Raw genomic sequence first — 27,583 nt, 5'->3', positions numbered from 1 at the left:
CCTGAAAATGTTTGTACCATTGGCTCTTGTTCCTGATTGCACATTAACTCAAGTCAGTTGAGCAGAGAGCACAGGGTATAGTACACACCTTCTCACGATATGAAGGGAAATGTCTCAGAATTACTCAAAAAGCGAGATTAAATTAAATAGATATCAATATAAGACTTTTTATGTTTTGCAATTGCTTTCCAAAAAATCGGGAGCTAGTCTTCGGTTTGTTCTCCATGGATGGAGTTTTTCATTTCCCAGGTGGCAGCCTGGGCTCTAAGTGAATAATGTTCAGCAGTTTTGGACATGTGCATATTGGGATGTGTGAACAAGAGTGTTTGTGCAGTCTCTGCTGTGTTAAGCCTGAGCTTCGTAGAGTCATGAAAAAAGAGCTTCATCTCCAATCCAGTGCAGTACAACCTTCTCCGTCCGAGGTGTCTGGCATGTGGCACTTGTTGATGTATTAGAAACTTGGCTTGTTGTAACTCGTTCGCTTCCTGCTGAAGGTGAGCAAAGAACAAATGTCAACAAAGCTTCCTCGTTTTGATTATTTTTTCTAAAAAACAAAAGAGAATCATGTTCTCTAAATCGGTCCCCCAAACTCCTAAATATTGTGCTTTTTGAGCTTAATTGGAAAAAACAGATTTAGAAAGAAATGAGAATCAGAAGTGAGCTTATTTCATACATGAAATTCGAAGAGTATGAGGTATAAACTCTTAGGACCCGGTGAACATTGATGGGGCTCTTGAGATCTGCAAACCCTGCGGGGTTGAATCTTCTCCAAATGGAGGTAAATGCAACTAAGCACAGGCACTGGATGAAATTCCTGTTTCCGATTAAAGGTGTTTTTTGTCTTAATCCCTTGCATTTGCAGTGTTCACCGTCCCAACGCCTCCTGAAACGCTGTACACACTGGGGGTTATTTGCATCACCCACCCGTATGTCGGTGTTTTTACCCAGATTGCTCTTCTTTAACTCTCAGTTTAAGACTACAGCCGCTGAGGCGGTATTTGTTTTTTCCTTCGCGTCTACGTTTGTCAGCTCTGAAACATGCTCAGTCGCCGGACACTCGTTTCCCAGTGTCAGCTGCAGCATCTGTGCGTTTCGCTTCAGGTATCTCACTCATGCAGCTGACCTGGACGGCCTGTTTGCAGCCTTGCTGCCCAGCAGTGCTGTGCTCTGATCTCCATGCTGTGTTTCTGGTAAATTCTTCATCCGTCCCCACGGTGGGAGCCACAGAATTCTCTCGCTGTTTTCCGCTGCATTTGTGTTTGTGTCAGTGTTGCTAAATGTAGCTGCGGGCTGTGAAAAAGGCAGGCCGGCTCATTACAGCGCTAGGATCTGGTTACAGTTCGTGTTTACATAGCTGTAGAATGAGTGTGTTCACCTGCACGGGAAGCAGGGAGACGCCCCTACTTCTACTGGGGAAGTGAGTTCCTTTTCTTAAAAACAAACGGAGAGTTTGTGAGAAGGGGACACCAGGTGAGTGTGGATGCCAGCCCACTGCCAGTATATACGCGAGACAAAGGTCTCCGCAGTGGAGGTGCGAGGAATGGGGCGGGACTGAGCTCATGAAGATTTTTTTTCCTTGAAAACGCACAAACGTGCTGCTGGTGATCGCAGGCCCCGCGGCGTGTCGAAGTCTTGCGTTCGCACGGGCAGGTGGCTCCGACTCTCGGTCTTGCCATCGCTGAAAGATTAAACGGCCGCGCCGCTCGGAATCTGAAACTTAAAACTGCGCCAGCTCGTCGAGGTCCTGGGACTCCGCCGAACACGGTCACATCCGTCTTTCGCTGTGCTCTCGGGACAGAGGTCCAGCTCTCCCGGGGCGGAGGTTAATTGGCCTGAATCTGAAACGAACTGACCTCTCAATTCCTGCTTCGACCCTCACTCCTTTCACAGACAAGCCACGGCATGAAGGCAGGAATGTTTTAGCAAGTAAGCGCGACTTGGCTTGTTCTAAAGTTTTCAGCGTTTTCTTTTTACTGTATAAGTCGCCTTTATCCGTGTTGGGATGGTTTCCTGATGTTTCTTCGTGTTTTCGCTTTCTGTGAAAAACAGATAATGGAAAGTCATTCCTGAGATGGACAGGAGATGAGGATGAGAGGTTCTGTTTGTAGGAGTCTTGCTTCTTTACAGAGCTCCATGGCAGCTAACCTGTGACTTGTATTGTATTGCCCATCTTCCCTGTGTGCACTCAGCTTAAATGTGATTTTCTTCAGGGGAAAATGGTGAACTCTTAAGCAGATCACGCCCAACAGGATGTGCTGTTTTTGGGTCATTTTCTGGTTTTATTTTAAAGCCGTAGAACAGTTCTGGGTGGAGTGTTTTAGAAGTTCTCTTTCAGCCAACTCGTGGGATTAGGGATTAGGCTGGCAGTGGTCTCTTCGATTGACAGCTTTCAACACTGTCTACATTTACTGCCTTGGCTCTGTTTAAAACAGTCTGCCTGATAATGCCATTCGTTTCCTCTTTTCTACACAGAAGCACGATCGCTAATTAAAATGTTAATGCGCAGTCGACGGGAAGGACAGATGGGTTACGTCATGATGAAATCTCCATTCACAGTTTTGTCTGAAACAAATTGTGACTTGTAATAATCAGAACGCGTAAATTTAGGAAGTAGATCCTGTAAGTAGCTGGTGTTGCCCATCAAGACTTAAAAGGGATCATGTTCTCATCCCTCTTCTGAACCGCATTTCCATTCTGGAGTATCGGATCCGCCGAGCTCCTTTTTAGCATTCCTTGTGAAACAGTGTAAATTAGTGTTTCAAGCAAATTTGGATATGGTAACTACAACAATTGAGTATACCGATTCTTCATTTTTTTTTGTAGGAAAGTTCTCCAATAACAAGCTCAGTTTTTTCTTAAGTACCCTCCTGATTACGGCTGTTGTGTGTTTCACACCCTGGCCTGCAGTGCCACCCCCGAGCCAGAGGGGGCGCTGTGTCCCACCCTAACCCTCTCCCACAATTCACTGAGCTCTGCCACTTGGGGGGAGTCCGCTCACAGTCGGCTCGTGTCCTGACCCGAGCCCGAGCCCGTGGCGCCGGGAGCGCAGGGCTCCTCCTTCGCCCGAGTGGGCGTCGGGTGACGTCCGGCTGGCGTGGCTCGTCTGGGGTACGGCCCGCGGTTCAGCTCTGCAGGACCGGCCCGAGACGGTCCCTTCCTTGCCCGCCTCCGGGCCCTGAAGGCTCGTCCGTTCTCCCCCGTCCCTGGACTCCTCCGTGAATCCCCGACAGGCGCGCGGTCCTGTTTGTCGGGCGCGGGGCGGGGCGGGGCGAGCTCGCCCCGAGGACAGCTGGCCCGCCGCTGGGTTGACAGTGTCCCCAGGCAGGTGTGTGGTTTTCGCCTGCGTTCGTCTCGCCCAGGTGATGAACGTGAAGAGGTCCTGTTGCGTGACGCTGCCGGGTGAGCGGAGCAGTAAGGGAATGCTCTCTGTTTACTTTAAGGAAAACTGGCATGTGTTTTAGTTTGGACTTCGATAATGTTCCAGAAAGGAGGACATACTGGCTGCCTCGCCAAAAAGGTTAAATGAGCAACTATTTTTAGTGAGCAATTCTAATTTCTCAGTCATTCGATTTTTGTATCTTTAATTGGGGGAAAAATTAAATTCTTAATCTGTGCTGTATTGCAGGATTTTTTCTTAGTCCGCAGAACCCCGAACAGTGAAAATGTGTTTCTTCCACCCCTTTAGCCCTGCGGACACTGTTGTGATGAGCGAGAGTCCACTTTCTCAGTTCCGGCCACCGCCAGGTCAGGCTTTTCCCCAGCTGGGTCTGCACAGTTCCCTCCTTCAGCTGCTTCTGCCTGCGTCCTTCGCATACTGTATATCTGCAGACAGAAACCTTCTCCCCACCCTCCTCCTGCTCTGAGGCAAATCAAAGAAAATGCTGACGTCCACAGATTGCACCGGCCGTTTGATGTGTGTTTCTGTTTGTACAGAGTACCCGAAAAATAATTTCATACCTCCCCCCCCATACTTCCTCCTCATTTTACCATCGCAGTCGGAGGTTGCAAATACTGCATTTGTTTTCCCAATTTCTGGTTTTCATGCTACAGAGAAATGCATTTTTGTCATTTTACTCCTCCTACGTGTGGTTTAAAGTCGAGGTGATATTCTGCAGTTGTCTGCTGTTTGTGACAGTAATGCGACTGTCCAAGCTGTCCAGGGCATTTAATTACTCAGTAAAGTGACATACCAGTAATAGAGGAGAGAACTAGTTTTAGAGGAGATACAGACCTGTATCTATTTTAATCTGTTTTTTTTCAACCGTTGAATATCTCAGTCCAGGATCAGCACTGATTTTAGATGATGTTAATACACTTTTAATAATCGTTTTAATAAAACCAATCCGTGTGTGAAGATAACTTTTTAAACCTCCCATTTATTTCTAATTGTCATTTTCTTTCCCCTGCAAATTTATAGATATAATCCAGTAGTAAAATTAGGCTTGCATTCTTTAAATTATTAAATGGCAGTGTATCAAAAAAATCTGGAGCAACACAAATAGTTTCTGAAAATATTTAGGGACCTATATTACAATGCTTTAACTGTGGTTCCCTTAGATCATCATAACAGTGGAAAAGCAAAAACCCTATTACTGATAAAACTTCATTTGTGCTCCTGTGGGCAGTCCACGGTGTGTATTTGTGCCTGAGTGCAGTAGACTGACCTGTCCCTCACAGACAGCTTGATGTGGACCGTCCCCTTCCACACACACCTGGTCCTCGACCGGACAGCGGCCTCTGGAATTCGCGAGGCTGAAACGGCACCACTAGGAATCCGAACGTACAATACCGCCAGATATTGTTTCCTTGGGGAAAAGAAGCTAAGGGCAGCTTAGTTCAGTAGTTCGATAACGGTACCAAAAACAGCAGTTCCCTCTTTTCGGCATTTCATTGCCTTCTTGCTGTGATTGAATTGCAGTCCTGCTCTTGTGTGTATTGGCTGTCACCCTTGCGCTACTTCTGAAACATCTCACTGTGCACTTAGCCCCCGGAGCCTGGGGCTCGTCAGCGGGATAGAGCTCCAACTCATGGACAGCTCCAGCTCCTCAGTGAGACACCTCTCTTTCAAGTACTGTAGCGCCCAAATACTCGTTGTTTGACCTCGGAGGCTGCAACAAAATACAGGCTGTTCAGGCAGTGATGGATGGAGTACAGTATTGCCAGGCTACAAGCTGAAAGAAGGCCCTGATGTAAGATGTGAAATGTTGCTTTACACGTGACCTCGAGCTCCTGCGTTCCCAGCTGGTGCTCCAGCACTGCGCAGAGCTGGCTAGCGACGGTGCGCTCCTGACTCGCACCCGCTCCAGGACCTCCAGTCCATCCTGCGGCTCCCGGGAGCAATCTGGCAGGTTCTGTCTCTCAAGTTAAGATCACGTCATTTTCCCTCTGGAGGACCTGTTGCGGGGAAGCTCCCATTAAGCAAGATAGTGGCGTTAGACTGCCGGACATGGAACAGGCTCGTGGGGGCAGGTCTTGGGACCAGTGCATGGCAAGGTGAGCAGAGGACTGAAGCAAGCAGGGCTGTTGCTGCAGGCATGACACCTGCCCCCGGGATCTGGACACAGGTCCCCAGCCCCTCTGCAGGGCTACACGTCCTTCGTCTCCGAGGGAGCCTTGCCTCTCTCCCGCGTGTCACGGCGCGGCGTGGCCCTCGTCTGTGGCGTCACAATGCGCGGGCGCGTCCTATCGCTGGGGACCCGTCCACACCGCTGGACACCGAAGACCGGTCCTGTGCGAGAGAGACACGCTGGGGACCTCAGCCCGGCATCTCGGGGTTCCGGACTGAAATTGCTCCGGAGTCGGAGGGTGGTTATTGTTGTTTTTGTTTTTCTTTTACGGGCGTCTTTCATTTCGGGGAGCCATCGCCTCTGAACGGCACCCGTGTCGCGGCGACTCATCAGCCTTTTTTCGTAATCGTTTTCCCGGAGCTGCGCCGCTGTTTAACCGCTGAGCTAAGCGGCCTGCCGCCTGACCAGTATTTTGTAAAGGGAAGTGCGCCCACCCCCTCCAGTTTCCGACCAGTTTCCAGGTGGGTACTCCAGCCAGCGCGCCCGGGCGTCTTCCTGCCTGCGCCCCCTCGTCCCCGGCGCCGGACCCCCCCAGGACGCGCTCGGACCCTGTGCAGACCCTTTTCTGGACGGCCGCACGGGGGGGGCGGTGTAAACGCAGCCGTTCTCCTAGAAGTGCAGACGGGCCCTTGCTGTGCTTCGACGGCTTGTGGGTCGTGGTAGCAGTGGATGAGCACTGTAAAAAGTCTCGGCGATTCACTCGAAAGTGAAGGGGTAGGTGTTCCTCGCAAATGAATGGCTCGTTTCGTTTTCAGCTAACGAATCTTTCACCTTGGTTCAAGAAGTGGAACCGATTGGAGTCTGTAAAGCGAAAGGTTCGGTGTTTTTGTTCTGTTGTGTGGTTTTTGTTTGGAGCGGTCCTGTCGCGGTTGTGTTCCGGGCGGGCCCCCGGCTCTGAGGGCTGCCAGCAGCGGAGCCCACGGCTGTCAGTGACACTCGGGGGGGGGGGGTGGGGGTAGACCCTTCACCCTTCACCCTGCGAACAAAAAGCTGAGAGAGACAAAAGGAGGAGGCTTCGGCGATGGGTTTCAGGGGTCCGTGACGGGGTGGAGCGAGTTGAAAACCGGAGCGTGTTTTTGTTTCTTTCTGGACCGCAGTGTGTGTTGGTAGGTCCTCCCCGGACACCCGAGGTGAACTTTGCGCCGTGTGTGTGTCGGCCGGGGGTGCTCGGCCCCTCACAGCTGGACACGTGGAGTGGAGAAAGTGCGGAGAGGGGCAGAAAAAAGGCTCCGTCTGTGGGCCCGAGTGGAGAAACTCGCGGAAATCAAGTTCTGCTGCTGTCAGAAGACTTCAAGCTTGACGGAGATTTCAGATGAACCTAAACGGCCGACAAGGAGGAGTTATTAGCCAGACGCCACGGACTGTAACCTTTATTCAAATTTTGAGCAAGCCTACATAACTAATTCGTGCTGCCAAACCTCAGGAACTACTGAAATAAAGGTCATGGGCGACTGGTAAATACGGATTTGTTCGGAGATCACCATCCCTGCCCTTATCTTTTCCAGTTGCCCTTTGCACGTAGTTCTTGTTCTGGAAACGATTTCGATACATGCGCTTGGAAATGGTGTAAAATATTGATAAGAAAGTCCTCGAGTCCCCCTGAAGAAGACTGTGCAGTTTCTGGACGTAAGAACGCCCTTCTGTGTCGGTGGCAGTGGTCACTTGAGGAAGCGTATTTATTTTGGGTTTCAGAAGGCTAGCGTGTGACTGACACAACACTAAAAAAAAACATACAAAGAGGAACGATCTGAAACGTGCCTGGTTGTGTCTGGTTTGGTGCTAAATGCAGACTTCCCCTTCTGGGGTCTGTGAACAGCTCTGGCAGGGGGGGGGGGCTTTTCATTTGTGCACGTCTCTTTAAATTGAATGCTCTCTCGGAGAAGTTTTCGGAATAAATTTGCATAATGCTTCCAGCGTGGAGTGACAGGCGGATCTGGGGGCAGAGGGAGATGGGGAGACGAATAGGGGAGGTATTATTGAGAGCCTGATAAAGAGCAGGATCGATCTTGAGCTCGTAAGGGCGGCAGCGCGTCGCAGCCAGAGATGAAACCTCAATGGGAGCTGCCGAGAGGGGTGTCTGGGGTTGGCGTGTTTCTCGCACTCTCGCCCAGGGGTGCTTTCAGTCCGGGGTGACTGGTGGTGGTGCTGGTGAGCTTCCTCTGAGCGGTACCAGCCCAGGTAAGAAGGCTCCTTGAGTTGTGTCTCGGGCGTCGGGCTTGTGTGGGGCAGTGCTCCGCTGAAGAGTTTGCTTCCGGGTTTGCTTCCCGGAGCTATCCAGGAGCTAGCAACTGCGGGAGACGGAGGAGACAAGAGCCCCGCTGGTCCCGTTGAGACGGGGTGGTAGGAGTCTGTGGTGTAATGCCCAGCGTGTAAATGTGGAATGTCTGTCGGGGGGCTGTTGAACCCTGCGGACGGGCTGAGCTGAAGGGAAGGGCTCCAGTTCTGTGAAGCTCAGACCCCTGTGAAGTGTCACCGTGTCCCAAAGACCCTGGTGAGATGATCCGTGAACCCTCTATGTTTCCAAAGCAGTGCCCCCACTGTGATGACCAAAGACGTTGTGCTGTTGGAGGGGCTGACCTTTGGATGAGACAGAGCTCCCGCATAATGGGTCATCAAAGATCCTGTTTTACAGTCTGTAATAATCTTAAACCTTGCGAACTGGATACATTTCATTTAATCTCCCCCCAGTTCTTGAAATCGGGATTCCAGGCAGCTGAAAAATAGTTGAAAACCCAACAGTAAGCTGAGGTGCTGAGTCTTGTGCTGGAAACTGGTTGCAGATGCAGTCAGGAGAAAGGAGCAAGGAAGAGGTGCAGGAACAGAAGCTCACTCCTCCCTCGCAGGGGCAAGGGCTTGTCAGAAAAGAGCCCAGGCAGGGAGACAGTACAGCCCGTCCTGGGTTACTGGTCCAAGAACTGCAAGATGAACTTGACCTGATCGTGGGCAGGGCAGTGTGCAGCAGGAAGCCAAAAACCCACTGCTCTGCACAGAAAGAAACGTTATAATGTGCCTACACTCGATTTCTGACTTAAACATGGCCTTAAACGGGACTCTAGTTTTGAGTTGAAGGCAGCACAAGTCGAAAGCTGTTCCTACGTCAGCTCTTTTTTTTGTGGTTGGAATTTCTGTTTGAGCTTTTCCTTTGGTGAAGTGCTTTCTTGCAAGTGTGTTTCTTCAGCTCCTGTGTGTGCGTGTGTGCAGATTTGTTTTGTATTAGTAGTGCATACATGTGACTGTTCATATGTAAACTGCTACAGCCTTTCTGCTTTGCTTTGCTTTGCTTTGCTTGGCAGCTTATGGTCTCAGTCCTGGCTGCTCTGCAGTGTTCCCACCCCTGGAGTAGAGTCACATGAGTGAACTGCAGCAAACATGAAATATTTTTAGAAAACCTTTAATATGCCAATTACAAACGTGCCTAATTACTCTCAAATGCCACTTAACATTCTCACTGTAAAACCGATCTTTTGAGAATGTTTTCTTACATGAAGTTTCTAAATACAAATGCACAAATGTATCAGATGCTCTTTTTCAGAGGACTAGAAGGCTTGTCTGACATGCCAGTGGATTTCCTAGCTGTTCTGCTTGTGTGATCCAGGATGCTTCCTTACCTGTCAGGAGGAGCCTGACGCTGGGTTCAGTCTTGCCAGGGCTCTCTGTACTTTCTCACTGTTTGCTGCTCCGTGGGGGGGGGGGTGAACATGGAGCCCAGCAGGGCCAGCAATCTCGGATTTCATGTGTGGCTCGGTCTCGGAAAAACCAGCATCAGGGAAGAAGGCAAAAGGCACCCAGATGGTCAGGCGCTCTGAGCATCAGTAAAGTCCAGGTGAACCTTCTGTTTGGGCACTAGGAGTTTGTCTCATGAACACAGCCTGTGAATTCAACTAGGGGGGAAATAGGGGCTCATTGTTAAAGTGAATTGTTCTACTGATCCTGAAAGTGCAGATTTCGTGACCTTGGCATGCATGCAAGCGCTCTTACTGTTTGTGCCTTTGTGGTTACGGGGACAGACTTGTTAACAGGCAAATGCATCTGTGGTGTAGTTACTCTTTTGAAACGCTAGTTCTAGTAATGGCCATGCCTCACTAAAGAGGACCTCCTTTCCTGTGAGATAAATAAAGTGTTTATTATTGTTATCTTGTTGTCGGTTTTCTATTACATTCTTTATATTTAGTGAGAAAGAAAACGAAACCGGCCATTTTCGTTTTGACTTGGTTTGTATTTCATTCACTACTGTAGGCAGCTGGAAATGTGATCCTGCTCTGTTTTTATTTAAGCAAGGACTTCGGAGAGAATGAACTAGTTGTCAGTCCTGCCGAATGCAGTCTGGTTGTGTCTGCCTGTGTGGACAGTGTGCTTGTACAGCCCGGATTCATGAAAGGACCATGGAGTTGAGTGAAGGCTGTTTTTTTACGCTACAAGAGTGGCCCTTGTATGTATCTGTTGTGGGCTGATGTATTTTGACACACGAGAAACATTAAAAAAACGACTGGAACATACGTTGCTTGCTTCCATGCAGAAAAATGCAATGTTACTTCTACATTTCAGATTACAGCCCTGATGCGAGAGTGACATTTCAGTATGTACTGTATGAGCGCAGAGGCTGCTGGATGTATTGCAGAATAAGGTGGGTGTATACTGACCCTCCTGTGCTAGTTTTGACATTCACTGAACTGGAAATTACTAAAGGCATAGCAATACTAAGGCATTTGCTGTAATATAGTGTGCAGTTTGGTACTGCTCAGCTGTTGAAGAGGGAAAAGTTCAGGTGTTAACACTGATAGTGTTACTTCCAGGAGTGTGTTACAGGTCGTGCCACCTAAATATTGTATCTGAATTTCCAAATAATTCGTTTAAACACCACTGGATAGTCTGCATTGAATTCTGGTAGTTCTCCGTTTAGACTCGGTGTATTCAGTTTTTGTTTTTTTTGGTGATTTTGTAACCGTGCTTAACTAAGGTTATGCAGGATTTGTATTTTGAACTTAATTAGTGGCAGTACACTATATTTTTAGTCTCAGATTTCTTTTGTTAGAGATTTAAAGACAATTTTGATTTTTTTTTCTTGGACCAATGCGACGAAAAAGCCATGCCACTCTTTAAAAGATAGTTCCTTGTCCAACAGGTGGAATATGTTTCACAGCCCAGTTTATTAGAGTCCTTGCATATTTGATGCTGCTGTAGTCTAAAGTGTGCTTGCAGCTTGAGAGCAGTGCACAATGCATGTTATTGACCAGCTGCTGGGCAGTAATATTTTCAGGTGAAAAGGTTAACGTGGGATCTTGAAACTAGTTGTGCAGAGTCTTGTGTCTGCAGTCCGTTTGCTCTGATTTTCTCTGATTCTTAGGCTCATTTGTTGTTGTCAAAGGTGCTGTGGATTTTGGTATCGGTTCTACGAAATGTATCCTTTAGTTGGCTATTAGAGCATTTTTTTACAGGCTTATTGTAAATGTCTTAAATAAACAAAACAGTACCAAAATGTATCACCTTGAATTTATAAGGATTTATAAGGTAAGGACTGTTTTTATGCTTCTTTTAGATCAAAGGAAAATTGTCACTGTAATTGTTTTTACCAGTTGCTTCTCCAGCCATCCAACACCTCACAACGGGTAGCTGAAGTTGCATTATGCTGTTCGTCTTCCTTGGCACGCTTGAGGGCTCTGCTGCTGACAGCTCTTCCATATTGAGGAAATAATCTTGTAATCGGGGTTCCGCAGGGCCCTGCTGGGAAGGTGTTTATCTTCCTGCCATTGTTGGCCAGCTCGCGCCCGGTCAGGATCAGCCTCATTCCCGTGCTGACGGGGTTTCCTCTCGGAGCCCGTCCAGCTGCCCCTTGCGTGGGGTTGATGGGGGCTGGTTCGGCGTTGTGTGGGCTCCGGGCTGTCCTGACGCCCTCTCCTCGCGCCCCATAGGTCCAGCTGGCACTGCGGTTGCCCACCAGAGCCCCGGCTCCTTCTCGTTGCTCGTGGACTCCGAAGGGCTCAGACATGATCCGTTGTACCAAATAGGCTGCTGGTTTTCCAGGAACAATATTCATTCTGTCTGACTGCCATCGTGCAAGAGATGCGCACCACAAGTGTCCATCTGCGTATGGCATTAGCATGCAGTACTTACAAATTATGAAACCTTATCCTTGAGGTTCAAGTTGTCTGTAATATAATAATGTAATAAGGAGTGCCGATGGGCTATTTTACCAGGACTGTGTTCTGTTCAGAACCTTTCCTGTCTTGAGCATTTACATGAAACGAGATATTCTTCGATATTAGTCTGCTGAAACACAGCTGTACACTTTATAAGGAATAAGAAAGTAGCTCGCACACACGTGCCATGTTATCTGCGTTTTTAATTTTAAACGTGTCGGGCAAGAGTTAAAGCGAATCTAGTGGCTCTAGCACTGATGTAAGGTGCTGTATCACGTGAACGCAATGATGCCTTTGACAAAGCTCAGTTTAATGTCTCAGCTTCTTATTCACTTTTCTTGGCAGTAACATTATTAAAACAAATCTCCCTTAAGCATGGCAAATATTCTTTCCTAGCAAAGGCAATAAAGCATTGCTTTTTATATCGATAACTGATACAGTAACGTTTTAACGTTTACAATTTCCTGCTTTGAGAGTGCAACAGTTCTTGATCACCAGATGTAGATAAAAAGCTCTTTTTGCTGCACCCCCTCATTGTGAATGAAGGCTCTCTGAGTTCGAACTGTTCCAAATTCTACAAGGGTGTTTGTTTACGAAGTAAATTTGTGTTTAATAAAGACGTAAAGGACTTTTTAGCCACTGAACACTTTTCAGGTTTTCTTCTGGGAAAGATGATATATTTTAAAACAAACAAGCCCAAGAAAATGCTTACAATTTTATGGTAAGACGTAAAATAAATCGTGCAGGTTTAATTTCTATGCCAGTGAATTAATGTAAAAGGTCTGGATTTCAAATGACCGAATCTCAGTCCTTGGTCTTCCCTGCTGGCCGATCGCTTGCCTTACCCCTCTCCAGAGCGTACAGTTGGCAGAACTGTCACAGCTGTGGCAGTTGCAAAGAAAGTCGCAAGGTCGGGAAGTGTTTCCCCCTTCTGAATGAGAAGGCGCAGCCGATGTGTAGCTCAAAGAAATATCTGAAAATGAACAAGAGAATGTTCTTGACCTTCACACGGCAGATTTCAAACCGTGAATGATGAGTTACGATGCACTTTGTTTTCACTGGTTGTCGCTGAAATGAGATTCCTGTGTGAGGAGCTCTCCTGTGCTTGCCGTCACGTACACAGGGCTGTCATGTATAGAAATGATGCCTCTGGGTGCACAGGGAGCTAGAGGACTCTCCTGCTAGCGGTGCCCGTCTCCCTCCTCCCCTTCCCAGTACCGCTCTCCTACAAGCCAGAGCTCACCTGTGGCTCATGATGAGCGCGGCTTGAAATCTGTAAATGCAAGAACCGTTTTTTTCCCTCTATCTTGGTTACGCCACGTCGGCCGTCTGGAATTGTGGGATTCCGTGAACCCGTGTGCATTCCTGGAGCAGGCGTTTCCTGGGTCCAGCGTTGGAAACATAGTCATTGGATTTCTGATGAGATGTAAGAAAAGTACTGATGACAGGGAATGGGGGGTGTTTTGCCTACAGAAGCACTCTGGCTTGGAGTGGCTGTTGCAGTTCTGTAGTTTTTTCATTGCGGTATATAGTTTTTTGCATGTTTTCTGAATACAGTACCTTACTTATAATACTATATGCAAGCGATACAGAAAAGCATCTCCGTCTGTCCGTTTTCCGACTGCTTTCTGCAATCCCCGGGCGCGGAGGAGCCGGAGCCTATCCCAGCAAGGCAGGACACACCCCGGGCAGGACGCCAGTCCATCACGGGGCGCTCTCACACCGGGGGCAGGTTTCCAAGAGGCCAGTCAACCCGCCGATTCGTCCCTGGGATTGTGGGTGGGAACTGGAGCACCCAGAAGAAAGCCCTGCGAGCAGGGGGAGAGCACACACACCCAAACGCACTTAGCGGCCAGGTCCAGAATTAAACCCAGGGCCCCAGCTCGCTAGTAAAGCCAAGAACATTTGTTGCGTTTTCGGTTTCTTCCAGTGCGTGTTCTAAATTAAGCCAAGGAGTGCAGGGCTGCCGTCACTCTGAGCCCTCCTGCATGGCAGCCACAGTTCGTGGGGGTGGCCGTCACCTGCAGCCACACTAATATTGACAGGCCGATGGCTCAGCAGGTGCAGGCGGAGAGCTCGGGCTGTCTTGTGCGAGTGCTGGGGAAGCAGGAGCCCCCACACTCTCACCCTGGGCCCCGTGGAGTGAGGAGCCGGCGAAGACGTGAATGTGCTCCAAGAGCAGGGGGTTTCGCTTCTCGGTGCTGCTTTTCTCCGCTGGTCATTGGTTGAATACGGCCAGCTGTCGGCGTACTTCCACAGGAGGAGTGATGTTTACTGAACAAAATCGGCAGGTTCACAAAGTTCTAATGAGGAAAATGGCCACCCTTTTTTTTTTGCGGACTGTGTGCTGATGTATTATTGAAGAGACGTGATGTCGGTGGTTCTGTTGTGCTTATTAGCAGCTGTCAACAGCAGGGCTGAACCACAGGGGCTCTGCTCAGAAAGTGTTTGCATTGACACATCCTTTTCCTGCGTTATCCAAGTGTTACGTTTCTAATACCCATCCCAAAGTGTCTACCGTTCCTTCAGGGGTCTCGTTGTGAGTGATATCCTGTCTTCCAGCTCTCAAGCAATCGCTCGTTCTTCAGCAGTAGGGAAAGGATCTGTGCTGAATGGCTTACTGGCCTCTGGCTCATGCTGTTATAAAACATTCCCACCCCAGACAGCGCCTAACACAGTGCATGTGCCCTGAGAACTGCTTGTCATTTCAGTGTGACAAAAATAGCTGAAAATGGGGAGTTTTTTTTCACTTCGGTACACCCAAACCTGCCACTTTTGAAATGTTCTGAGTAATTCCTTTTGTGTTCCTTCTTTTGTGTGAGTCTTTTGGTTAACTGAGGGATTTTTAATCATTCTAAAGGTTGCTGTCTGCTTCTGTAGTCTTACATAGTAAAGTTGGATTATTTCGTAGTTTATGTAGGCTTTGTGCCTTGAAATTTCCAAACCTCTTCATTCTGTTGGCCCTGAGATGGGCTGTTGTCTCTGAGATAGGCTCTGGGTTGTTGTTCTTGACCAGGAATAAATAACTCAAAAAAACTATCGACCTCCTCCTCTCTAATCAAACACATAAAGATCCAAAGTTTTAAATAATAATGCACCAAAGGAGTTTTTCTTGTATCCACATAAACGTATGTGTATTGTAAGTGGGCGCCCATATTTTTTTTTTCCATTTTAACATTTGTCTTTGGGTCTTTGCACAGTTAGTTGACTTGCTTCTTAGTTTGCTGTCAGTGAGGCTCCTTAAAGATGACCATAATGGATAGCCCTACTCTGTATAAAGACCATTGTGTTGATCTGCCACCTCTAAACAAACGGGACATGACCTCTGTCATTTCTTGAATGCATTAGGTCTTTGTAGCTGGAGGTTGGGGAGTTCAGTGGTTTTATTTAAGTATTCTAAATTTGCATTTGATTTAGACGTTTCTAGTTTTGCTGAAAATCATTGTGTATCTGAATTATTATTAAGGGATGTTCTCAAAGTGTGTGTGGGTTTTGTGAAGGCTTTTAATAAAGTTCTTTGTAGGATTCATTCTTAAATGGCCAGTGTTAAGGCTTCATGCGAAATCCATGTATTGGTCTGAGAAATGGTTAATAAATAGAAAGCAGAGTACAGATAATGGGTGAATGCTCAAATTGCAGATGGTCCTACATGGACAAGCAGTGAATCTTTTTAGTTTTGAACAGAGAAGACTGGGAGAGGACCTGATCCGAGTGTTTAAAATCCTCACCAGTCTAACTCCAAATCTATCTGGATTCTCCGGTATAAGCAGTGACACATGACCCCGTGGAAACAAAAGCCCACCAAGGGGAAGTGGAGATAAACCTGAGAACAGGAGACCGATTTGAATCTAGAGGACGGGGGGGGGTAACGGGACGTGCCGCCAGCCCGGAGCAGATATCCTGGCTTCTTCCCCGAGAGAGGAGGACGGGACGCGGGGATGCTTAATGGATTTCCGTCTCTGCCTCTGTGGTCACCCCGAAACGAGGCCCGGAGAGGGTGGCGCTCGGTCGGGCGGGCGCGGGGGGGCGGGGGCGATTCGCCGCGCGGTCTCATGCCATGTCCACTCTCTCGGCTGTGTTGCAGATCCGGTGTGGACAGTAATGACCGCGCGCTTCCGGTTGCCAGCTGGCAGAAGCTACAATGTTCGGGCGTCAGAGCTGGCTCGGGACCGGCAGCACACGGAGGTGGTCTGTAATGTTCTGCTGCTGGACAACACTGTTCAGGCTTTCAGAGTTAATGTAAGTATCTCCCTCGGCGTCGACAGGTGGGGGCCGGGCCTGCGCAGTGCTTGTGAAACCGCTGTCACGGAATCAGAAAAACACCCTTAAATGTCAATGTCCTTGTGCTTAACGAGAACGGAAGGTGATTTTGGTGGATTTGGACAATTGGCTACAGAAAAGATGCAGCACTGCAGTTATGTTAATTGGTTTACCCTTCCGTGGCCCAAACATTCGGTGGCGCTGTTTTTTTCTTACCCGCGTGCAGTATACACAGTGTGGACAGTAACACATGTGTACAGAAGTACATATACACAGTACAAGGTCGCGAATGTTACTATTTGAAAATACCGGAACATGCAATGAGCTGCTTCTTACAGTACTGCGTAGATATACCAAATTAATCAGTACTGATGTCGAAACAAGTGACTTGATCTACATGTATACTGTAATGTGAGAAGCAGTTTGTAAAGTTACATCTTTAGGACAGTTGGAACCTATATGTGTGATGCTGCTGGCTCCTGAAAAGTGTTTGGCATTTTTGTGATTGTCTAATCTCCAAGATTGTATTTTTTGCCATAATTCTGTAATTTATCTTTACTGTAGATTGGTATAAAAGTAGTTAAATTGTCCATACACTCAGTGTAGAGCTCTGGTTGCTGTCAGACGTGGTACTGACTTAAGAGCCCTTGTAATGTCTAAGACATTCTGTTCTAAGACATTTAGAGCGGTGTGCACCACATGAAACAGTGTCACACGGTGGCATGATGGCTTCAGATTAGGGCACTTTAAGTGTGGAGTTTGCATGCTCTCCCCATGCTCACTCGGTTTCTCTAAAAATGGTTCTGGTTTGCTCTTGCCTCCTAAGCACATGCTGTCAGGGTTAATTGGTGACCCTGAATTGTGCTGGTGCTCTGGACTGGTGTCCCTTCCTGGGTCTTGAGCTGCTCTGTGCCCTGTGCCCGCCTGGGTCTCTCTCCAGGAAAGAACAGGGTGAAACAAATAATGAATCATCCCAGGCAATGCCAGACACTGATTGCACAGGTGTGAGTGTAGTCAAGTTGTACTGCCAGTGGTATAAGCAGATTCACAGGCTAATTTTAGGTGTTGGAGTTCTAGTCATTTATAGCTGGAGAGCTCCAGTCAGGGTTGGTCTATTCATAGTTTTAAATGCCTGACATTCCGGTTTGAAATGTTCCCCTGGGGCTACCATAAAACTCAAGCACATACTTGCAGAGGATCTCTTGCAGGCACAGCCCACGTTACATCGCACCTTGCTATCAAGTAGAGGACTGATTTGTTAAGCGTGACTTCGGGGCAGAAAAATGTCCTCGCTTCAGATGCAGCAGTTCAGACGAGATTCTGTTTCCAGTAAGAACAGGTTGAAATAATGATCAACACCTGGACCAAACACCAAAAAAGCTGAGTGTTCCCCACAGTGTCCTGTTCAGTCTCGAAATACTGTTACCATTTGGTATACTCTGCTTCATATTTTTATTAGCGTGGATATTTCAGAATTTGCTCCCCACATCTTTTTTTGTAGCAGAAATAAGCAATATAGTAAATTGGAATTTGAAAGTCTTTATTTCAGATTACAAATGGTAGTAGATACCAGGCATTTATGCTGAACTGGAGCCTGTTTGTTTAAAAAACAAGTCTAAGAGTACCTATTTTTAAAATAAAGACCTGATTCAGAGGGAAACAATACACTATCTCAGAGATCTCTCATGTCATCTTTCACAGTGTGGTACATTTGACATTGTTTGACTCAGTCTAAGAAACAGTAGCAAACTCTGCAAACACATACAGTATAGTGGTTTAGCAGTTACACACAATCACTGCTGAGGCGCTGCATGTTTTTAACTGTCGAACACGTGCCGTTGAAAACTGGGGTATGACGTTGATTCAGCTCGATAAGAGGTGCTGAAGTGGATACCACCTACTTCATCAATGTATCATTCATATTCCGCACTGATCTCTGCCTGTTGAAATCAGCTCTGCTTTCTGAACTGGGAATCAGTTTTGTAATTTCTGTTTTCAAAAGTGTTTTCAGAGCAACCTCTGACCTACATAGAACAACGCTGACGAACTGAAGCCTGAAAAAAAAAAAAGATTGTAAAAAGCAGAAAAGTAGAAATCAGTTCTGGTGAGGCAGAAGAAAGTAGCTAATTGGAGTTCTGATTGTCAGCTCATGTTATAGACTGAGGTCATTGTACATTTTTATCAAAAGGCTTTTGAGTCCCAGCTGAACTATCGCACAGTAATGTGGGTCACTGCCGCCTGCGTGAACTCCTGTGGGAATATGTAAATACGCTGTGCATCAAAGCTTATTCTGGATTCGCCCCAAACATCTGTGCTGCTTCTTTTGTGGCGATCCGGCAGATTTTCATTCGGTTGAGCCCTTCTGTGGGCTGCCCTAATTACATGCAACAGGCACAGTATAAATAAATCGGATCCATCCGTCTGACATGAGCGCTCCGTTATTGCACATTTTAGGGAACGTTTTGGATTTTTATTTCTTCCTGGCTTCTCCTTGCCCCTGCTGGGTCAGCGGGTTAGAGAGAAAGCTCGACTGTTCTTTCTCGATCTGCCTCTGGAAGGCCCTTGTTCTGCGGCCCCTCTGTGTGAGTCCGGCTTGTTTCTCCGGTCCGCTCAGACAAAGCACAGACCCCCACCGCCGGGGCCCTTGGCCTGTGGCTGTTTTAAGGAACCAGAGGGCCTTTTGAAATGCTTTTTTTTTTTCCTTTTACACCGCGTGAGAGTTGACAACCTGGACAGTTTCTACTTTACATCTTGTATACGACTCTGTTTCTTTCATCCGAACTGGAGCGTCGGACCAAAAGAATTGGAAAATGAGTTGGGGTGACAACAGGACAACCCCCTCAACCCCCTTTTGGATCGTTTTGCATCTCGGAGCACAAACGCGACCTGCTCTCCGTGTCCTGCACCGTGGTCACCCGGGGCTGTGTGCACGTGCCAGCCAGCGCCGAAGACCCGCCGATCTCTGCTGGGGAGTTGCTAAGCCGCTCCTAAGCCTTGCATGTCCCATCGGAAGAGCAGCATGATGAGCTGCTGGAATGGATGGGCTCGTTTTCGCCATGCTTTGTCGCTGGACAGACGCCCTGCCTGTCAAGGAAGAGTAGGAGCCAAACATGTTTAGCCTTTGATGTGATCAATTGATTCTACATCCGCTTGCGGAGGTGCTTATCGGAACATACTCAGTGTTTACACGAAGCATTCTTTTCTTCTGCACGGCTGTTCCTGTTTACACAGCTGTTCAAATAATTGATATAATGTGATTAAGGACCAAGTCACTGCTTTATGATTTGAAGAGCACAACGGCGTCTCTTCATGTGCTTGTGTGGATTTAGGTTCATGGGCTGGACAAGTCTAATTTTGAGCATCGTGGTGTGTGGTACAGTAGTTAGCACTGCTGCCTCATAGCTCGTGGGTCCTGGATTCGTTTCCGGCCTGGGGCTGGACTATTATATCTGTGGCCACATGGATTTCTTTCAGGTTTCCTACCAAGAGAGGCTTGGTGGATTAATTGGTGTCTCTAAATTGCCCCCCCCCACGTGTGTAATTGTGTGATGGGTTGTCATCCTATCCAGGGTGCACTGTGCTTTGAGCCCTGTGCTAGGCAGGGTAGGCTCTGGTAGACAGCAATGCTCTGAGCATAAAGAGCTTTTTTTCCGAATGGCTGGGTGGATGGTCTTTATTTTACAGTACTGCTTGAGAGTGAACTTTAAGGTTTTATATAAGCCTTTTAATGTTTAATAATAGCTTATAGCTTTTCTTGTCAGGATCCCCAAATGGTTTAATCTAATGTGTACGGTTTCCAAAAATGTGCCTTCCAGAGGGTAGTTTTACATAATAAATGTAAATTGTTTCAGAAAGGACTAGTACATATCTGCTGCTTAAGAGTCATCAGCGAACAGGACCTTGTAACCTTTAGCACAGATGCACCCTGCTTATACAGCCATTGGCGTATGGCTGAAGAAGGGTCCCGCTCCATAAAGGGATGAAGTGACCTGCACACACAGCTAGGAGAGTCGTCTGTCTTCTCCTCTGCTGGCATCAGTGCGGAGCAGGCGGGCTAGGGGCCTCACAGGCAGAGCACATTCACAGCTGAGCTCTCAGAAAGCAGAGTGACCCCGGGTTGCTGGAAGCACCAGCGCTCAGCCTCCGGGTGATGCTCAACAACAGGCTTTTAACAGGAGCAAAAAAAAAAAAGTAACGGGAAAAGAACAGAGGCTTAGACTAACAGTGTTTGCTTTTGGAAACTTTGTACTTAACTAAATTTAGTGTTTTTGATTGTTTGCACACTTTACAGTGTTGGGTGTTCCTTGAATTGGGACATCTAAGGGTATGGGACTCGCATCTGTGGAGTGCTCTGATGCAGTGGGGATTAACAGTCATGCTAAGTTAGCGAAAACAGTCCTCCTAAATAGAAGCAAATGTCTCGCTTTATAGTCAGAAGCTTTCTGCCAAGTATTTCTCTTAGGTCTGTGCTTGGGTCCTTTTCAGGAAAGCCAGATTTTGGTTTAAAGACACATTTATCCTTTACCAGCCCACCATTAAAGGACATATCAGTTGCACAGAAATCAGACCCGAGTTTGGATGGGAGATGCTTTGTGCCAGCATGTGAGCACGCTTGAGAGAAAGCTTTGCCCTGCAATACCTTGAGAACAGATTCTGCTTGGGTTGGCTCAGGAGTTTGCTGAGTGTACACTCTGAGTAATGAGGAGAACTCTACACTACTCAACAGTTCACTGTATCTTTGTGAGGACACCTTCCAGGGTGTCTTACTGAGCTGTAAGGTCATACCAAGGGAATATCTACTTATTGTTTATTGCAGGTTATAGTTTACGTGGTGTGAATTAGAGAGGGAGAGATGGGAAATATTTAGAGTCTCTAGTGTCTCTTTTTTTCCCTGGCATCTAAAATTTCAGTAAGTTTATTGTACTTTGTATTATACACATTTATATATATACTTTTTTTTAGTTAATAATGCTTTAACTTTATAACCAAGAGGCATCACCGTTTATTGTGACAACATATCACTTCTGTAGAGAACACAGTCCTTTCCTTTGAAGTTTTGTTTTTGCAGTCCATAGTTGTTCCTTATGTACTCCCTGCGAAGCCAAGAAATGACTTCCAGTCTCAAATCCTCATGGAGGTTGTTGCATATCAGAAGAAGAAGCCCATCACTGGAGATGTGTTCATGCAGTGTTGGCAGGAAATTGTTCATTTTGCCATGAAGCAACTTGTCTTCTCCTGTGTTTTTCTATGTTCATACTTACTGTGTTCACAATAGGCTGATTTTTTTTCTCTCACTTATCATTCAGTGTAACATAATGTAACCTATGTAGATACTACTGTAGGAAGGACCCTTTTTATTGAGCGGATAAGCAAAAAGAGAATTCTGAAGAAACTAATCAACCTACATTTGGTGATGAGTATATTACTTTAGAATGTTCTTCTTGTTCCTCAGAAGCACGATCAGGGACAGGTCATGCTGGATCTTGTCTTCAAGCATCTAGAACTCACAGAAAGAGACTACTTCGGATTACAGCTCGCAGATGACTCTTCTGACAGCCCCGTGAGTTGTTCTTCATCATCCGTTTCACAAAAGCCGAGCATTTCAAATGTGAATTGCCTGTCAGCTGAGCTGCATTTAAGACTGAATTCATTGTTCTCTGCTACAAGTTGGCATTCAGATGTTACCTCACTTTCTCTACATCTTTGTCAGCAAGGAGGCATAATAGAACACCCAGTAAAAATCATTTCACTTGTGTTTACACCACCTATTTAACTGGAGTTGTTACAACAGGTGTAGCTATCCTTTTGGAAAGCCTTTCATTTGCAATGGTGGGGCGCCTGTCTATATACACAAGTGCAGCTCTATCTGAGGGCAGGGGGAACTACCCCAGTGAAGGGCAATGCCCGGGGCATTTCTCTCCTTCGCATTGCCAAGGGCTCTGCGTCGTCTGCATGCCTAAAAGGCAATAAAATGGCCTTCGTGTCTGGTGACCAGTGTTGGGAAGAGATTCCGCTCCGTATTCGGAGAGCTTTTGAATTCGGCGGATTTACCTGCAATTGTGCTCCAAAAGCATCCTAGGAATCTTTTAAGAAACCCAAAAGGCTCCCCAGGAGGGATGGCGTGTACATCGGCCGATACGTTTGACATGTCTTCACTAATTCAGAAATCCCCTTGGCCTTAATTTCCTCATACAGGTCTAATTTGTCCGTTTTTTTTAAAGGGGGGTTTTGTTGTCCTACCTGTATGAAAGCTGGATCTTGTGTGTGAGACTTTGAAAGCACCGAGACGCCAGTTTCTTGACTGTCAACTCCTTCAGGCGCCTGTGGCTGGGTTTTCCTGTGTCCTGGGTGTGTGGTTTTGGTTCACTGGGGCTGATGTGCTGCGCTGGGCTGCCTCGCACTGGGTCAGCGTGGCCAGGACTGGGAATTATGGAAGCGACTGCATCCTTGAGATTGGGCAGGAGGGCGGGTTTTGATACTGCAGGACCAGGGCTTTGGGTTATACTCACTTTCCTCATCAATGTTTTGCAGAGATGGCTGGATCCAAACAAACCCATTAGAAAGCAGTTAAAAAGTAAGTGAAATCAGTCTTTTGGTCAGTTTGTGTTTGTTTGTTTTTTCAGCTAAGCCGATTTAAAATCTTTTGGTTTTTAGCTTCATGTGTGTTTTGGTGTCTTTTTTTTTTCTCATGGCAGGGGGATCTCCACATAATTTGAATTTTCGAGTCAAATTCTTTGTAAGCGACCCGAACAAGCTCCAGGAAGAGTACACAAGGTAAGCTGTAGTGGCCATTCTGCTGTGCAGCAGAGACACTGTGCATGTTCGGCACCTGAAGGGATGAAAGAGAAGTCTTTAGCAAGTACAGAAGTTAATCATACTGGGTTGCTTGTGTGAGTATATACTGGAGAAAGAACATATAACATAAAAAGAACATATACTTAACTGGATTAGTTCCTAGATAAGTTATCCCTGAAGCTGTTCAGCTTCATCCAGAAAGTACTTTCCAAAACGAGGTGTGAGTGAGCCTTCCTGCAGAGCTCCCTGGGTTGAATTTCCTGTGCAGTGTAGTGGATATATTCCCCTGAATGGGTGGTGTCATGCGCTGTGGGTGACGGTGATAAAACCGGGTCTTATCACATGTAAATCTCCTGTTACACCAAGTTTCAGCAGGTCTCGAAGAGATAGACTCTATCCGGCAGCTGGGATTGCTGTACCCAGCTTTTCTATTCCTGCATAATGCAGTATAGTGCAATAGTACATTCTCCCTACCCCCCTCACAGACGCCCTGTCAATACGTTCGATTTTGTTTTGTGTTCACCCATCTGCACACATGGGGTGATGGCACAATACTGTATTGATTTTGGTTTTATCTGTTGTGGTCTACCTGTAGAAGACCGGCACGAGTCAGGGCACGCTCTGTTGGCAGTCTTGGGCAGTCGAGTGTGCTCCACATGGCTTATAAATTGCTGCAGCTGAATGACCTTCTAATGGCTTCTGATGCGTTGAACCACAAGTGTTCAACAAGATTTCTTAACCTAACCGGGTGTTTTAAAATCAATTGTATTTCTGCTTTTTCGGGTGATTTATGGCTGTTAAATTTTTATTTTTGTTTTAGCGGTTCACAGAATTTAAAATACTTTAAACATATTGCGTACTATCAAAAGCTAGTATGTAGCCATTTACTTCTGGTCTTTTGTGAGCCCCCTGAGATTTATGTTGGATCGTCCACTTACATATACAGGCATTACACTGACGATGAGAATAGAAATTCACTACTGATCACGGTTTCCTAGCATCTGGAGCAGATGGACAATTCCTGTTCGTGAAAATGCGCTGTCATTCTAAAACCACTACATTTTTGTCCAGAATAAAAACCCTTTATTTTTTCGGTAACCGTAAGTATGCTCTGTACAGTTTTGCTGGCAATGAAACAAGTATTGGATGTGTCCCACATTTTCAACAGCTGCTGAAGATTTGGTGAAAATAGCAGCATGTCCTATTTTAAGCATTAAGCTGTGAAAGCCCCCTCTTCGTTTGTACTAAAGTAGTCCCCTCCAGCCACACAGTATGACCTTTTCATTATCCAGGACCACTATGAACTAAAATTCTGAACCCCCATAAAGACAGTTCTCATTTACAAATGCAGCGTGTGGCTAGCATTAGTCATTGATCTTGTGAAATAACATTTGGTTGCTTTAAGTTTAAAAAATGAGCATTCTAGCAGCTTGGGTTAGACTTTTTTGCAGAAAAGGATGTTGTTGTGTTTTATCTTATTTTGTCTTGTATTTATGGCTATTTTAAGATTGTGTAAAAATAAAGTATATAGCGTCATTCTGCTTATGCATGTCTCTGGTTTTGCCCTGTGAGGTTTTGTGGGCAAGAGAAGTTGTCAGGAGGAAATGGGAGTTTGTTTGTCCCAGATTTCTGCAGTGGTTCACTGTATGCCTTAGCTTCTCAGAAAAAGCAATACATCTTCTCATGGAGATCTAAACAAGACGCTCTCGTGTATAAAAATTTATACATTTTGGGGGGGTTTCCAGTAACTATACCAGTACTTTGTTCACACCAGTATTGCGATATTAGGTAAGATAATGCTGCATTATCATCAAAACCTGGTCTGTTTTAAGGTAACAATAACAAACATTGTGGTGACAACAGTTAAAGGATTACCAGTGTTAAATTATTCGAGGTTTCATTTTTTTGGCATTTTTGACAAACAAGTGTAACATTATCAAAGCACTCCTCTGCTGTGAGTTAATTGTGAAACAATACCTGCCAGTCATCTTTTGAGAATCCAGTTTTGTCTTGAAATTCAAGTAGGGTGTTTTTTCTTCAATAGGTACCAGTATTTTCTGCAACTCAAGCAAGACATACTCACTGGAAGGTAAGTGTAATTAAAATAGAGATTTGATTTCCTTAGATCTGCATGAAATGAATTGCAGAATCGTCTTTGTGTTGTGGCTCAACAATGCAAGGGCTGAAGCTGTTTTTATGGTTGAGCAGTATGGATGCAGTATGATGATATTCTGATTTATTTTTTCTTTTTCTTGTTAAGGTTACCTTGTCCATACAATACTGCAGTCCTGCTTGCATCATATGCTGTTCAGTGTAAGTACAAACAAATGAAAGAAATAGTTTTGTTTCGGTTGCACAGGTGCGTTTATAATGACGCTCTGTGCCTGCAATATAAGTAGTTTTTCTTCATTACTGCATGTATACGTCTTCCTCAGACATACAGTACAGTAGGTTACTTGAACAGCTGTAGGTTCATATTTTTTCTAACACGAGTAACAGCCCCTAATCACAAAAGTATTTTGTAACCTTTTGGACTTTTGTCCATTAAGTTTTTTAGAAACTCCTTCATTTGTAATTGAAGGTAGAATTCTCTTCTTTTTTCTTTTAATGAACCACTTTTCTAATGTTCAGATTCATTAAAAACTACTGCATTTACTTGCTAGATTTCTGTGGCCAAACATCAAGCCAAAATAGATTGACTTAACTGTTGTCGTTTGAATACAGCAGTGTTTCTTTAATTAACCACTTAACCACTGCATCTGTTTTGGGTTTTTTGTTTTTGGACTGAATGCCAGCATCCTCTACAGGAGAGGAAGCAGATTTCAGCTTGTGGAAGTTGAAAGCTGGAGTGGTTTGTTCAGATTATCTGTAGGTCTAGAGTGTACAAGATGCTCATATTTAAAGAAGTTCATTGAAGAATTCCATTGCCGATTTCAGTTAATTACAAAAATCTACGTGTCATAGTTTTTATGAGGAAGGGTACTTTGACCACTCACAGTGCTGATCATTTTAAAATTCTTCTTGGGTATATAATGCACATTTCTTACTGCACAGTATGCAAGGAGTGGTCAGCAACAGTGAACATTGTATAACTTTTGGGTCAGCATTAATCACACATTGTGTACATGTAAGATTAAAGCTTATGTACACCTGCCTAAAAGCTCCAACATGCCCAGCACTGGAAAGCTGTCTGTTCTTCTTTCAAAACTCTTTGATTGATTACCTCCAAACTGGTTAATATCAATTTAGTTTGTCCCTTGAAATACTGAGATTAGATATGTGCATTTTCTTTGATTTTATCCTCATTTTCTCTTCTAAGATATCATTTATCCAGGCATTTATCAGTGTAAAAATAATTCTCCCTTAATCTTTCTACCACTGGTGTGCACATATATCTGAGATGTGACGTGTTATGTGATTCAGTTTGCTTTAATCCATTTAACCACAGCAATTTGTAAAAAGAAAAAAAACTATTTTAGTATATTTAGTATACTGTATATTCAAAGCCAAATGTTCTGTAGCTCCTTTGTTGTAATGTACAAACTTGTTTAGGTTCTTTGTTTTGGAAATCTTGTAAAATGTTTGATTGAACATTTCAAAATAACACTTGCCTTCCTTTTGGCTGAAATGGATATGTGCTGTCTTTAATAGGTTCCTACTTTTTAGGCTTTACTTAGGAAAAGATTTTAGGACAGAAAATAGATTTTCAGTTTGCCTTTTTCTTTATCAGTCTCTTATTTCTCTAACACCATCTGCTTTTTCAGCTGAACTGGGAGACTACAACCATTCAGAGCACTTATCAGGCTACCTCTCCAATTACTGCTTCATCCCAGGGCCACCGCCAGACTTTGAAAAAGAGATTGCCAAGCAACATCAGCAACACAAGTATGACGCAGTGTGTTTCGCCGTGTCAGTTGCACGTCTTGTTTTGTTCCTGTAACGCGTACCATCAATGCAGTAAGAAAGACCGTGCACCCAGAGCTTGAGCTTAAATTAATTGTTTTTGAAAACCTTTAGCTTTCTTTAAATATTGTGTATGAATGTTAGGAGTTCAACTGCTGCCACAGCCTTTGCTCAATCCTACGAAGGCTCCCGAGTTCAGTGTGAAATTGCTGTTTTTTCTAATTTCCTAAGAATGGGAGGGGAGTGACTCAGTGCTGATGCAGTAAAAGATCACTGACATGTGTTTGGACCGTTTATGTAGAATGCTGATGCTCTGGATCCTTTTAAGGACATGAGAACCGTCACAAACATGAGGAGTCTGATCCCCCTCTCGCCTGATGGGGTGGTTAGTAGCTAATTGATCCGAGGTCCCGTCCAGCTGTGTCCTGCAGGACGCCGGGGTTTCAGCCTCAGCAGCGTGGCTGGGCAGCTTGTTCCACACTCCCAGGGCAGAGCTATTGTTTTGCAACTCAGTCGGGACTTTGTGATCAGGCTGAGACTTTTTTTTTTCTTCACCCACCTCCACCCCCCCCAACTTTGGAGGACTTATTTTTTTTATTTTTTATATATGTATTTTTTTATTTTATTTCTTTTTCACTCTCTCATTTAGTTTCCTATTAGACAATATCAACAACAACAAAAAATTACAGTCACCAAAAAAAAACTTCCAACTAATATTCTTAACAATGAGTGCCATTCAAGTATGTCTCTAATGGGTCAGGCTGGGACTTAAGTCAGCGGACTGGTCTCTCCCCTTTCATCGCTTTTCTAATGTGCAGTGAGTGACCTGTTTGTGGCTGGGACTTGTGTGGTTCAAACAGTTGTGTTAAATATTAAGGTGTGTGCTCTTCCATAGACACAGTTGGCATATCTTTTTGTTAC

At 45.7% G+C, this 27,583-nt stretch overlaps 1 protein-coding gene across 7 annotated transcripts in view; it reads left to right on the top strand.

Annotated features, from left to right (window-relative positions):
• Positions 1-27,583, top strand: part of ptpn4a (protein tyrosine phosphatase non-receptor type 4a) — a 64,737-nt gene that overhangs the window by 11,240 nt on the left and 25,914 nt on the right. For 4 of the 7 annotated variants that reach the window (XM_088606193.1, XM_088606194.1, XM_088606192.1 and 1 more), the window contains exons 2-8: positions 15,789-15,943; positions 21,417-21,524; positions 22,496-22,538; positions 22,660-22,738; positions 24,804-24,848; positions 25,020-25,072; positions 26,524-26,644. In XM_088606193.1, the coding sequence (XP_088462319.1) occupies positions 15,789-15,943; positions 21,417-21,524; positions 22,496-22,538; positions 22,660-22,738; positions 24,804-24,848; positions 25,020-25,072; positions 26,524-26,644 (604 nt within the window). Of the gene's footprint in view, positions 1-1,525; positions 1,927-5,725; positions 6,282-15,788; positions 15,944-21,416; positions 21,525-22,495; positions 22,539-22,659; positions 22,739-24,803; positions 24,849-25,019; positions 25,073-26,523; positions 26,645-27,583 lie in introns of those variants that run through there. The other 3 variants (XM_088606196.1, XM_088606195.1, XM_088606197.1) reach the window with 3 other exon arrangements.

Source organism: Lepisosteus platostomus, chromosome 14 (genome assembly GCF_059453375.1).
Source record: "Lepisosteus platostomus isolate fLepPlt1 chromosome 14, fLepPlt1.hap1, whole genome shotgun sequence".
Lineage (NCBI taxonomy): Eukaryota > Metazoa > Chordata > Actinopteri > Semionotiformes > Lepisosteidae > Lepisosteus > Lepisosteus platostomus.
The sequence above is the reverse complement of the archived record's forward strand: the minus strand, read 5'-3'. Positions and strand labels throughout refer to the sequence as shown.